This window comes from Lissotriton helveticus, chromosome 11 (assembly GCF_964261635.1).
Source record: "Lissotriton helveticus chromosome 11, aLisHel1.1, whole genome shotgun sequence".
Taxonomy (NCBI): domain Eukaryota; kingdom Metazoa; phylum Chordata; class Amphibia; order Caudata; family Salamandridae; genus Lissotriton; species Lissotriton helveticus.
In genome coordinates, this window is record NC_136072.1 from 1,134,048,889 (window position 1) to 1,134,061,997 (window position 13,109).

General features: G+C 45.2%; 1 protein-coding gene across 4 annotated transcripts in view; it reads left to right on the forward strand.

The window, feature by feature from the left end:
* The window catches only part of PPM1F (protein phosphatase, Mg2+/Mn2+ dependent 1F), a 170,291-nt gene that overhangs the window by 144,791 nt on the left and 12,391 nt on the right, over nt 1-13,109 (forward strand). For all 4 annotated transcript variants that reach the window (XM_078667881.1, XM_078667884.1, XM_078667882.1 and 1 more), the window contains exons 6-7: nt 10,837-10,980; nt 11,633-11,726. In XM_078667881.1, coding sequence (XP_078524007.1) covers nt 10,837-10,980; nt 11,633-11,726 — 238 coding nt within the window. The remainder of the gene's footprint in view (nt 1-10,836; nt 10,981-11,632; nt 11,727-13,109) is intronic.

Sequence of the window (13,109 nt, forward strand, 5' to 3'; positions counted from 1 at the left end):
CATTTCCTACGGAGAAAAAAGCATCACTCTGATCAACAGAGCTATTGACTATCATATGCAAGTTTGTACGAAACGCCCAAAATAATAAATACTTCTTTTTTTGTTTTGTTGCTCCTGTTGAGCCCTTTACAATGAATCGTTTTCATTGCCCCCTCCAAGAAAAACCCCAAAAAATATAAAACTGTTCAGAAAAATTCAAAAAAAGTAAAAAAATGTTCCGAAAAATAATAAAAAAAATATAAAACAACAAAAACAATAAAAAAAAAGTTCTTTTCAGAACTACCTCCCCGTTATTAAAAAATTGGTACAATATTTGGAACTGTGCCAACCTCTATTTCTCTTAGTTCGCTTCCCAGTTCGCTCGCCGGTACGCGAACCAGAAGCGAACCAAAAACAGTAAGTATAAGGGAAGGAAACAGACACTTATGTTAAAAGAAAGACAGCTATAGGGGAGTAAACTAGAGATACTATTACCCGTAATCCACTGCTGATGATGTCACATATTACATCATTCATGACATGCTCAGTGACATCATCAGCAGAGGATTGCGGGTTATTTGGCAACGTGCCTTATCCACGGTTTAATAACGCTGCCTTTTGCTTTATATAAGTTTTCAAATTGTATGAAATATATACCAATAGGTCGTTATGAACCTTTAGGTAGTGCTTTTCTTCATGAGGTCTGGTCGCTTCCATACACATACAGATGTTTCAAAGATGATCAAGAAGTTTATCTGAATGGAGAGGAATGCACTGAGACGCCAGATCATTCACTAATGTGTAGGCACATACAGTTACACGGTTCATGCAACAAACACCGACCAAATATGGCTTGCGTGTTGCAAGGCACGCCAGTTCCTGCTATCATCCCCACGTTCAAGTTGTTGGAAAATGGTAGTTATTTGATGCTCAATAATGAAGATTGTTCTGAGTTAATTAAAAGTATTCCTTTTATCGTAACAGTAAGTGAACGGGTTATTTGCTGCAGAAATGTTCTATTTCCTCCCACACATGAACATAGGGAGTTTTCAATCTGGCCACAAATACCAACCTTGGGACAGATTTCAACGGCATGGCAAGAATAAGAGCTCTTTTGTCTCAGAGAGAGGTGGCCTTGAGTTCGGCCCGTGAAACTTTCGTGCTTCACATAGCGAACACCCGTACAGAGGTGCAGACCCTTTTCAATTCAGATTTGCCTTTCAATTTCAGCAACATGGTTCCGACTATCTTTAACGCATCCTCCACAAAGACCCTGGCGCACTTTTTTAAAGTTGTTACCAGTGGTCTCGTGACTTCATTTGAGAAAATCTTTGGAGTCATCCCTGCTTCCTTTCATTCTATTTTCTCCACTCTGGTTCGTGGATTGGCATTTTTACTTGCATTACCAGCGGACGCTCTTGTGCTTTTTTACATTTTTAAATATGGATGTCCCTCCTATGCAACCTCCCACCCTGCAGCTGCTGACACTGTTCCGCAATCGCATGCTAGAATATTATGGCACAATGCCGTTGGCGATATTAAGCACGGCATATGGATTATCTTTTCGATTCTCCTACTTCACCTGTGTCCAGCCTGTATTTCACTGCCTGACCTGTGATTTCGATTGGGCCATTGATTTGTGTCTCTGCGGACCGGTTTCTCCTGACGTCGACTTTAATCAGCTGATGACTCCTATCATTACTCACAAGTTGGTTTGTCCTGGCGAAAGGATTATGGCTGTGGCATTGATGCATGGACTACTTGGTCCCTGGAATTTACTGGCGGCAGCACAGTCTTTCTTGGAACAGAGCTTTCTTGAAAACCCACCGAGCTGTCCTCTGATGGTGATAGAGGATCCGGTGCTGGGAGAGCACGTATGTTCTTTTCCGCTTTTAAATTGGATGGCTGAACTGTTTTCGGATGAAGACGGTGACTTCCTATTGGAGGCTGTTGCAGCTTATTTTGCATACACAGTTATGTCATAGACCTTTTTCATGTTTGATATGCTGAGTACTAGCATTTCATTGACAATTCATTGACTTATTTGTCAAGTTTTTATTATTTACCTTGCCTATTGGCTTAAGACTCGATAAAGTACTTGGCTGTTTTATTTTTCTTTAGCATTACATTTTCCTAGTTTTTAATGCTTTACCTTGCGGACCGTCCACATATAAACTTGCAATCTGCTCTCATGAGATGGCACTTCTATTATCTTATTCAGTTCGTTTCCGGATCATGGGGAGGTGTCATCTAGGTCCTGGATATCTTTACACCGTGTTAAGTTAGCATGGGCTCATTACCGGTTTAAACGCCATTTTTCCTTTTTTGCAACTTCTGCACACGACACTTAGTTGTTGCTTTAGCTTTCCACCTAGTAGTTCATCGTGGTTTACATGAGAATAATATGTTATTGCTCTACTATCTGCTTTGCTTGTTAAACTATATCTGTACAGCGAGTGCTAAAGTTTCAAGAACAACACGATACAGAATTGTTATGAGGTCTGATCTCCACGACTTCATACTCATAACATAAGTGCAACTTCTGCCAATTCTGGGCATGAGGCGGGTTTTATATTGCTTTGCCGAACACACATACACAACAGTTGATGCGGTTCACATGAAGAGAGAGCTGGTGTATGCTGATGTGATTCCTTCAAATCTAAGACACTAAAGTATGGGCACGCCCTAAACCAACACAAAGAGACCTTCTTAGCAAATAATATAATATGTGTATTAGGGAGGGTGAGATATAAGCAGCCGCGGGCCGTGGAGGGAGTTACGGTGAGGCAGGGAGGCGGGGAGGGGGAGAAGCAGGGTGGAGCCCTCTCTACCTTGCCCCTCCCCCTCCCCGCCTCCCTGCCCCACCGTAACTCCCTCCACGGCCCGCGGCTGCTTATAAGTGTTGCTAACTTTTATTCATTTACAGCATGTTAACATACTGTCACCATTCGCTTTTTATGTACTAGTAACTATGCTGGTAATTTTGCTACTGATAATATGTGTACTTGTATTCTCCACCCTGCTTCTCCCCCTCCCCGCCTCCCTGCCTCACCGTAACTCCCTCCACGGCCCGCGGCTGCTTATAAGTGTTGCTAACTCTTATTCATTTACTGCATGTTAACATACTATCACCATTCGCTTTTTATGTACTAGTAACTGTGCTGGTAATTTTGCTACTGATAATATGTGTACTTGTATTATCTAAGATACTACGCCTGAGAAGACGGCATTAGTAAATAAACATTTCAAATACACATGTGTTCTTCTTAACTCCATGTTCTGGTTTCTAAGAAATATATAACGACCGACTGTTCATGAGTTCCACGTATCCTGAGGTACTATAAGTTCATATTCTGGATTGTCTAAACATTGAGAGTTTGTTATATCCAATGTGACACTGTACCTAGCTTGCTAAGGAGTTTTTGATTACTAACGTGAGTTTTGGGACACCCTAATTCGCCGAGGTTCCAATCCTCTGTCCACAGTTCTGTGTGAGAACAGAAACCCTGCGACAGGGGCACCCCCGACCCTTGCTGGAGCTTCATCACACTTGCGATACAACTCCAGCAATGCGCCACCTTTACGGCACAGATACATCACGCATCTGTGCTGTTTTTGCCCCATGATGCGCCGCATTGTAAATGCAGCACACCATAGGTGACGGAACAGCGGCACAGAATGACTAACACATCCCTGGTGATGCGCCAGTCATCATAAATGTATCCCTATGCTTCTTATCTTGTTAGAGATGAACCGCCATATGTATCATCAAAGTTTTTTGCATTTCCTAAATAGCGAACTTTAAGGAATAAATAGCGATTCTTTACCATTCCTAGTTTGCGATTAGCTATTTGCTAATTACAAATTACCCATTCATTTCCTTCATTTCCATAGGGCGGTTGGACTCACTTTTAGCTCGAACGGCTGAATGGATTTCCACGAAACTTGGCAAAATTGTAGGGACTGGTAGCCCGATGTGCCTTTGCTATGTCTCAAGATATATGCTCCAGTGGTTTTTACGAAAATTAACTTTGAAAAATATATATTGGGCTACATTGGCCTATATATATGTTGGAGCCCAAATGTAGCCCAATGTAGCCCAATGAAGCCCAATGTAGCCCAATGTAGCCCAAAGATGGCCGCCAGACACACAAAAAAACAAATGTAGCCCAATATCAGCCAGATGTAGCCCAACTATAGCCCAGTGACCGAATGACCAATCAGCTTCGCAAACCTCCGTTACGCGAAGCGGAGCGCTGTTACAGATATATATCTTTTTTTGAACGTTAATTTCTCAAAATCCACTGGAGCACATATATTGAGACCTAGCAAAGGCACATCGGGCTACCAGTCCCTAATATTTTGCCAAGTTTCGTGCAAATCCATTCAGCCGTTTTATTATTATTATTATTTTTTTTTGCCCCGCGGGGCCCTTTTAAAACCTCCACATCAAACCTAGGGGGTCAGCGAGGATCTACTATGCCCCCTTATAGTTATTTCCCCCTTTGTTTTGACCTCCTCTTGTCTCTCGATCCTACCGAGAGACAAGATGGCGGCCGCTACGGACTTTTTGGAATGTTGACAGACGCCGGAGAACCAATCAGCTTCGCTTCACAAAGCTCCGTTGCGCGTAAAGTACGCGTCCTGGGACGCTGCCAGGTCCGCTGTTACAGATATATATCTTTTTTTAAACGTTAATTTCTCAAAATCCACTGGAGCACATATATTGAGACCTACAAAAGGCACATCGGGCTACCAGTCCCTACAATTTTGCCAAGTTTCGTGCAAATCCATTCAGCCGTTCGGGCTAAAAGTGAGGCCAACCGCCCTATGGAAAACTCAATGTTAAAAACACGTTTTGGGACCCCCCTTTTTTCTCGGCCCCCCCTTGACGAACCCCCCCCAAATTTTCAAGGGCTGCTCAGAAACAAAATGTGCCATTTTCCTGAAAATTTCAGCCAATTCCGTCCACAAACGCCAAAGTTATTAGACATAGAATTTTCAAAAATCCCATAGAGAAAAAATCCTAACTATATATACCTACTGGCGACCGCCAGTAGGTAATAAATATATATATATATATATATATATATATATATATATATATATATATCTCTTGAATACACATGCTTGAGTACTTCTGCTTTGTCAGGCTGGAAACCCTGATGACTGGGAAATATTCCAGCATGTGAATATGTGATGGATACCAACGCTGGAGAACTATAGTTGCACATAAATAACCCTTTCCATCTGTGCTTAGTTTACGGTGTGTAAAACAGGAGAGACCTACTTACTTTTCAAAGAATGTCTTTTGAATCGTTTGTGTGTACATTTGCTTGAGTGTGAGCTCCAGTGCGATTGATTGTTGGCATAAGTAATTTCTTTGCAGAGATTTGTGTAATCTGCAGGTTGCAAGCTTGAATATTGCAAAGTCATGTGTTACCTTCATCCTTGGTACACTGGTGTCCTGTGTTATTTAGTTGAAAAAACTACTCCTTAAGTTCCAAGAGACCCTTCAGTCAGCGGTGTATGCTTCATACGTGTTCAGTATTAATATTGACTATATTACTGGTACTCATATAGCAAAAGCATTCCAGGAAGTGAGCTTTTCTGAAATCAGAGCTCCTCAGGCAATCAGTATATGGATGACATATTGCAACGCGTTATAGGGAAGCAGCAGGTAAACTGGAACCCAAGACATTAAATCATGAATCTTTAGACTAATCTTAAGATAGTGGAATGCATGTTTGGAAGTATTTAGGTCCATGTAATACATTTCAGTCCAGCTTCTGCACCTACCACTTCCGACAAATAGTCGCTGATCTGTGTAGAAATCCAATCTTTCATCTATTGATTGTGGTCTACGGTACTGTCTAAAAGGTCCATCTATAAACTGCATCTGGCAACACCTAAACCCACCTACTGTGCATCGAGTGCTCGTGCTTTGAACGCATTTAAACCTCTGTCTTTCTTTGTGTGTGTGACTGTAAATATGGAATAATTCAAAGTAACTCTTGGGAAAGAATCAACCACACTATCAAGCATTTTCCGGACTCCTTTTTAGGTCTCGCCTGTCGATGCGCATGCGCATCGAGCTTGCGAGCCTATTGCGGCTTAAACAACCTTTAACTAACAAGCAAGGAATCGTGGCGATTCCTTGCAGTGCCCGTGACTTTTAAGCTCAATGCGCATGTGCATTGAGCTTAAAAGCGCGTGCACATCAGTTCCCTCAGCCGCAATCGCCGTCTGTTCCCTCAGCCGCATTCCTCCGACACCTTTTGAAGTGAAGCTTAGCTTCACTTCAAAGGCCCCGGCTTCTTCACACCCACATGCCGCTCTCCCCGCTCCGCCCCCTCCCCTGCCCGCCGTGTCACAGATCACAGAATCTTGTTGATCTACTTTCAAGCGCACGGCCGCTAGGCCGTGCCTCCCCTACTCTCCTCCCCCCTCCTCCTCCTACTCTCCTCCCCTGCCTGCCGTGTCGCAGCTGTCTAAAGCTAAAGCTAAAACTGCTCACACAATACTTGCATTGTATTGCATCGGTGGATTTGCTGGAAACTCGCTTTGTTGGTGACTTTTCTAGTGGAATGCTCAGACCATCCAGCAGAATTATTTATTGTACATCCTTTACCACTACTATTTATTCAATAAAACGGGAGATTTTGTATTCATACTAATTTTGGTGTCTGGGTTTTGGGTAAGCACTCGTAATGATGGCCGTCAAACGGGTTTCCTTTGATTTCTGTCAAGTGCTGTCGAATATCTGTGCCAGATGAAGGAAAGTCCTCCTGCTCGCCCAGCTCTGGGTTCATTGCAGACTTTCTCTTCTTGTTCTCATGATGATCACATCTTTTAAATCTGTAATGCTCTTAATGCCATCCGTATGTCGAGCTAAGCCCCGCAAATCTGTGAAAAATGAGAACCACGAAGATATGAACGGCCCTTGTATGCAGCGCGCACTTGTGTGCTATTGTAGCTGATAAAGATTTGTCAGCGCCCTCCCTAATTCCCAACCCCCCCACCCCTCCCGCACCCCTCCCCGACAGAACAAATGTAGTCTCATCCAGCTCATCCCATTATCACTGGCATCTTAAATCATTTTTACAATAAGAAAGCTTTACTTTTAAATTAAAAGCATATCAGCGGCATCTGTGACACTGCCTCCGAATCCCACCAGCGCGGGTACAATCAGCCGGTCTTATCTTTGATTTATTTCTTTGGACATATGGGCCGCGCGAAGCTGTTTGGAAAGGAAATGTCCGCCCCACTCCCTTTAAGAAATATCCAGCCACAATCTGTCCATCTTGTATAGAACCTGCTCCAGGTCTCTTTATTGATTAGTCATAGTATTTTAATGATCCTGTTTGCACTTAGTGAGCATGTTTTAATAGTGTTTAAGTTATTCGATAGGAACAGGTTGCATAAGAACGATTTTATTTCTACATGTTCCTTTTTTGTTAATGATTCGTTAAGCCTTGTTCTAAATGGTACTAATATTTTTGCACATCACATTATAGCACCAAAAGTAGCAGGCCTAGCCTTCCCTCACCACACAAGTTCGGCAAAGCTAAACTGAATCAAGTTTGTGTAGCTTACCACGCGATTATCATCCTTTTACGATGTTTATTTCAATACAAGAGGACAAAAACAGTTGTTTTGTGCCCCTCTTTATTAACGATTATAATGCAACATGGCAAGTGTTTCCATTCTTATGCATGCAAAATCCTTCGTTTTTGCAGCAGATTACACTACACTTTATTTTTCGACTCAGCCCCACCCACTGTGACTAATGGAAGAATAAGTTTCATTTTTTTCACTGTGACTTTCTGGTTGAAACAAAGAACCAAACTTAATAGTCACCATCTTGAAGTTGAGAATGGTGCTGCCGTTTGTAACTGTGGTCTTCGTTTTGAACGGACTGACGTATGTGTAACTTAGGTTTGCAGTACTGACAGAGTCCTATTGGTCATGGATAATTTTCTTCTGCATCACATTTAAAAAAGAAAAGGCACGTGCAGCTTTATCATAGTTTTTGTTAGACTTAAACCAACCAGTTTTAATGTTACAGTGAGCTGGCAAAATAGCGTATCCAATAGAATGTACAGTAGTCAAAAATATCCTATGAGCATTCACACCACCGGTGCTGAGGTGCCATTATTATTCACCCTCAATCACCCTCACCCTCACTCACCCTCACTCACCCTCACTCACCCTCACCCTCACTCACCCTCACTCACCCTCACTCACCCTCAGCCTCACTCACCCTCAGCCTCACTCACCCTCAGCCTCACTCACCCTCAACCCCTCACCCTCACTCACCCTCACCCTCACTCACCCTCACCCTCCCTCAACCCCTCACCCACCCTCATCCCCTCAGCCTCACCCTCACTCACCCTCACTCACCCTCGCCCTCACTCACCCTCACTCACCCTCACTCACCCCCACCCTCACTCACACTCACTCACTCACCCTCACTCACCCTCACCCTCACTCACCCTCACCCACACTCACCCTCACCCTCACTCACCCTCAACACCTCACCCTCACTCACCCTCAACCCCTCACCCTCACCCTCACCCTCACTCAGCCTCAACCCCTCACCCTCACTCACCCTCAACCCCTCATCCTCACTCACCCTCAACCCCTCACCCTCACTCACCCTCAACCCCTCACCCTCACTCAGCCTCACCCTCACTCACCCTCACCCTCACTCACCCTCACTCACCCTCACCCACACTCACCCTCACCCTCACTCACCCTCAACGCCTCACCCTCACTCACTCTCAACCCCTCACCCTCACTCACCCTCAACACCTCACCCTCACTCACCCTCAACCGTTCACCCTCAACCCCTCACTCACCCTCACTCACGCTCACTTACCCTCAACCCCTCAGCCTCACCCTCACTTACCCTCAACCCCTCAGCCTCACCCTCACTCACCCTCACCCTCACTCACCCTCAACCCCTCACCCTCACTCAGCCTCAACCCCTCACCCTCACTCACCCTCAACCCCTCATCCTCACTCACCCTCAACCCCTCATCCTCACTCACCCTCAACCCCTCACCCTCACTCACCCTCAACCCCTCACCCTCACTCACCCTCACTCACCCTCACCCACACTCACCCTCAACGCCTCACCCTCACTCACCCTCAACGCCTCACCCTCACTCACTCTCAACCCCTCACCCTCACTCACCCTCAACACCTCACCCTCACCCTCACTCACCCTCAACCGTTCACCCTCAACCCCTCACTCACCCTCACTCTCACTCACGCTCACTTACCCTCAACCTCACCCTCACTTACCCTCAACCCCTCACCCTCACTCACCCTCACCCTCACTCACCCTCAACCCCTCACCCTCACTCACCCTCACCCTCACTCACCCTCAACCCCTCACACTCACTCACCCTCAACTCCTCACCCTCACTCACCCTCAACACCTCAGCCTCACCCTCACTCACCCTCAACGCCTCACCCTCAACCCCTCACCCTCACTCACCCTCACCCTCACTCACCCTCAACCCCTCACCCTCAACCCCTCACCCTCACTCACCCTCAACCCCTTACCCTCAATCACCCTCACCCTCACTCAGCCTCAACCCCTCACCCTCACTCACCCTCAATCCCTCACCCTCACTCACCCTCAACCCCTCACCCTCACTCACCCTCAATCACCCTCACTCACTCACCCTCACTCACCCTCACTCACCCTCACTCACCCTCACTCACCCTCACTCACCCTCACTCACCCTCACTCACCCTCACTCACCCTCACTCACCCTCACTCACCCTCACTCACCCTCACTCACCCTCACACTCACTCACCCTCAACCCCTCACACTCACTCACCCTCACCCACCCTCAACTCCTCACCCTCACTCACCCTCAACACCTCAGCCTCACCCTCACTCACCCTCAACGCCTCACCCTCAACCCCTCACCCTCACTCACCCTCAACCCCTCACCCTCAACACCTCACCCTCAACCCCTCACCCACCCTCACCCTCACAACACATATTGTGTTACAATAGGTGTCACATTTGCGGAAGATAAAACTATCTAGAGATGTAGCATAACGACCAGAGCTGCCATATAAGTCACGTAAATACTAAACATGTTGCATTCCAAATGCTATAGGTGTCACATTTGCAAACGTTATAACTATTGGCATTGTAAATGACAAAGCCATCAATATAGCAATTTTAACATCGCAAAAAAAAAAAAATTGTCATTTACAAGACCAATAACTACAACTTTTCTAATGCGATACTTATTGCATTCCAATCCAACTCATCCACGCAACGCCACTCACACACGCAACGCCACTCACACACGCAACGCCACTCACACACGCAACGCCACTCACACACGCAACGCCACTCACACACGCAACGCCACTCACACACGCAACGCCACTCACACGCAACGCCACTCACACACGCAACGCCACTCACACACGCAACGCCACTCACACACGCAACGCCACTCACACACGCAACGCCACTCACACACGCAACGCCACTCACACACGCTACGCCACTCACACACGCTACGCCACTCACACACGCAACGCCACTCACACACGCAACGCCACTCACACACGCAACGCCACTCACACACGCCACTCATCCACGCAACGCCACTCATCCACGCAACGCCACTCATCCACGCAACGCCACTCATCCACGCAACGCCACTCTTCCATTTGCAAAAAGAAAAATGTCTAACTATTCTATTGCGAGACCTATTGCATTTCCAATGCTTGTTTGTCTAATGACCGCGTAGAATTGCCTGTAGTTCCACTTTTATCTCATTGCTCCATTACACAGATCTTGTGTTTGATTCTTGCAGAAGCTGCGGAGCGGCACAACTGGTGTCTCTGCAGTCATTGTGGGGGACATGCTGCACGTCGCCTGGCTGGGGGATTCACAGGTCATGCTTGTACGTCATGGAGAAGCTGTGACACTAATGGACCCTCACAAGCCCGATCGAGAGGTGAGCATACAGTCTTTCTATGGAATGATTTATTTCTGTAACTTAAGCCACAGACTCATGGCTATGTGATTGCTGTGTGGATAAATGGAAGGAAAAGGCAGAAGGCCATTCTGATAGAGGTATTGTGTTAGTTGATTAGTGGTTCAGCTGTTTGAGGTTGGGCATGAAGCTTCAGACTTTAACTTAATTTCTGCAGCAGCTTGCTGTCATGGTGTAAATAAGCTAGGTTGCTTTAATAGAGATCTTTGAGGAGATCAGTGCAGTAGCTACATCAAGTTCTTAGCTCCTAAGTTTATTGAAGACCCGCAACTTAAAGACACACAAGCAAACTGCAGGATGCTGCCCTACTTCTAATATACTCCATGTAAGGGCAGAGTGAGAGAGACACACTTGGATAGTTCCACTGACTATGCAAGAAGTATCTATAATCTAAAGTAGGTAGTCTTATTCAACTTCTATTTTGGGAGCCCTGTCATTATCCAATGGCTGTACATTGAAAACGTTTAAGGCTGCTTTACAGTTGCATTGTCTTGGATGCCTGGTTTCTGCAAACGACTGATCACACATGCAATACTAAATATGATTTGATAGGTTCGGCTATATTCTGTGCTCCTGCTGTAAAGAAGTTAATATATGTATCTCCATCTTCTAGGATGAAAGAGAGCGGATTGAGGAACTCGGCGGCTGTGTAGCATACATGGGATGCTGGAGGGTGAACGGGACTCTGGCCGTCTCAAGGGCTATTGGCAAGTAGAAATCCAACAAATAACTCTCTGGCATCCAGGAATAGTCATTGTTTTTCTTTGGAGGAAGTATGCTGAAGAGGGAATTGGAATTTGGTTAAGCAGGTTAATGCTGCAATATCTATATTAGAGATACTTAGATTGAGGTTTTGTGTAAATTTGCTTGCTACAGTATTGCCTGACATCGCCCTAAAGGCTCTTGGAACCCTTAGGAGTATGGTTTTAGCCAATGAAAGCATTTGCATTACAAGAGTAATCATAGATTGATTGTTTGTGGAGACAGAAGTCAAAGCTTGTGAAAGCTGTGTTGTCTGGCCCTGTTGTTTTTCTAGGTTATTTATTATTTTCCCCTTCATCGGACTGTACAATCAATTAATCCACGGGAGGAGCGGCTGACAGTTGCTTTCTGATGCATTGATATATCTGTATTGTTTCGAGATCCAGCTCCATAGTAAGATGTAAATCACGCCTGGACTTCCTTTGTGCACTTGATGTCTGAACCTGTGCCATGATGTGTTGACCAGCTAGGCCAACTTTCGGATTGTTAAATCCTTTACAATGTTTACCGCAAATGCAAGGTGGTTCTCCGGGTAGGCCCTACTTTCCACCTGAATATACTGACAGAATTTCATGTCGGCCAGGAAATAATTTTTCCTATTTTACAGCCATCTTACGCTTTTGGCTGAAGACTTTAAATAATCCAAATTTTTCAGAAACATGATGTTCTGTATAGAAAAAAAAGGGTGCATTAGAGCATCACATTATTTATTGAGTGTGTATGCTGAACTTAAACCCAGAGAAGGAAACCACACAATCTCGCCTCAAATTAGAGGAGTTTCCTTTGCATCTATATCATTATGCTCAGTCTAGCAGAGCAAATTCAGCATCTTTCTTTGCACGTTCCCGTTGCAGACATTTTAAACACCCAACACAGGCAGCTTCTCATGCATGCTTTTTCTGGGCATTACTATCTTAATGCATCTTTGAGAAAAGACGTTGCTTTCATGCAGGTATTTCTGTACACTCTACTTGCTTGAAACCCAGTCTGACATATCCTGGCCTTGCCCATCTGGTCTTTCTTGGTGAACTCAAGTTTCGAGCCAGAGAGAGCTGCATATGCATCGGTGGTGAGCCCTGTACTACTTTGCCTTGCTGTCATTTCTTCACAACCTCCACCATCAATGAACTGATTGTAGTGATGTTGTTAAAAGCAGCTTTTCTTGCTCAGGCTTGCTGGTGTAGACCATTATCTAGCAGTTGTAAAGAAGGAGAAAGAGTAGCAATGAAGTGTGTAGGATTTGTCTTGAAGGTATTTGTTTTTCCTTCTTTTGAATCTGACCGAGGGAGTAATCTGGCATCAGATTGTTTTTTGGCTAAAATCACCAG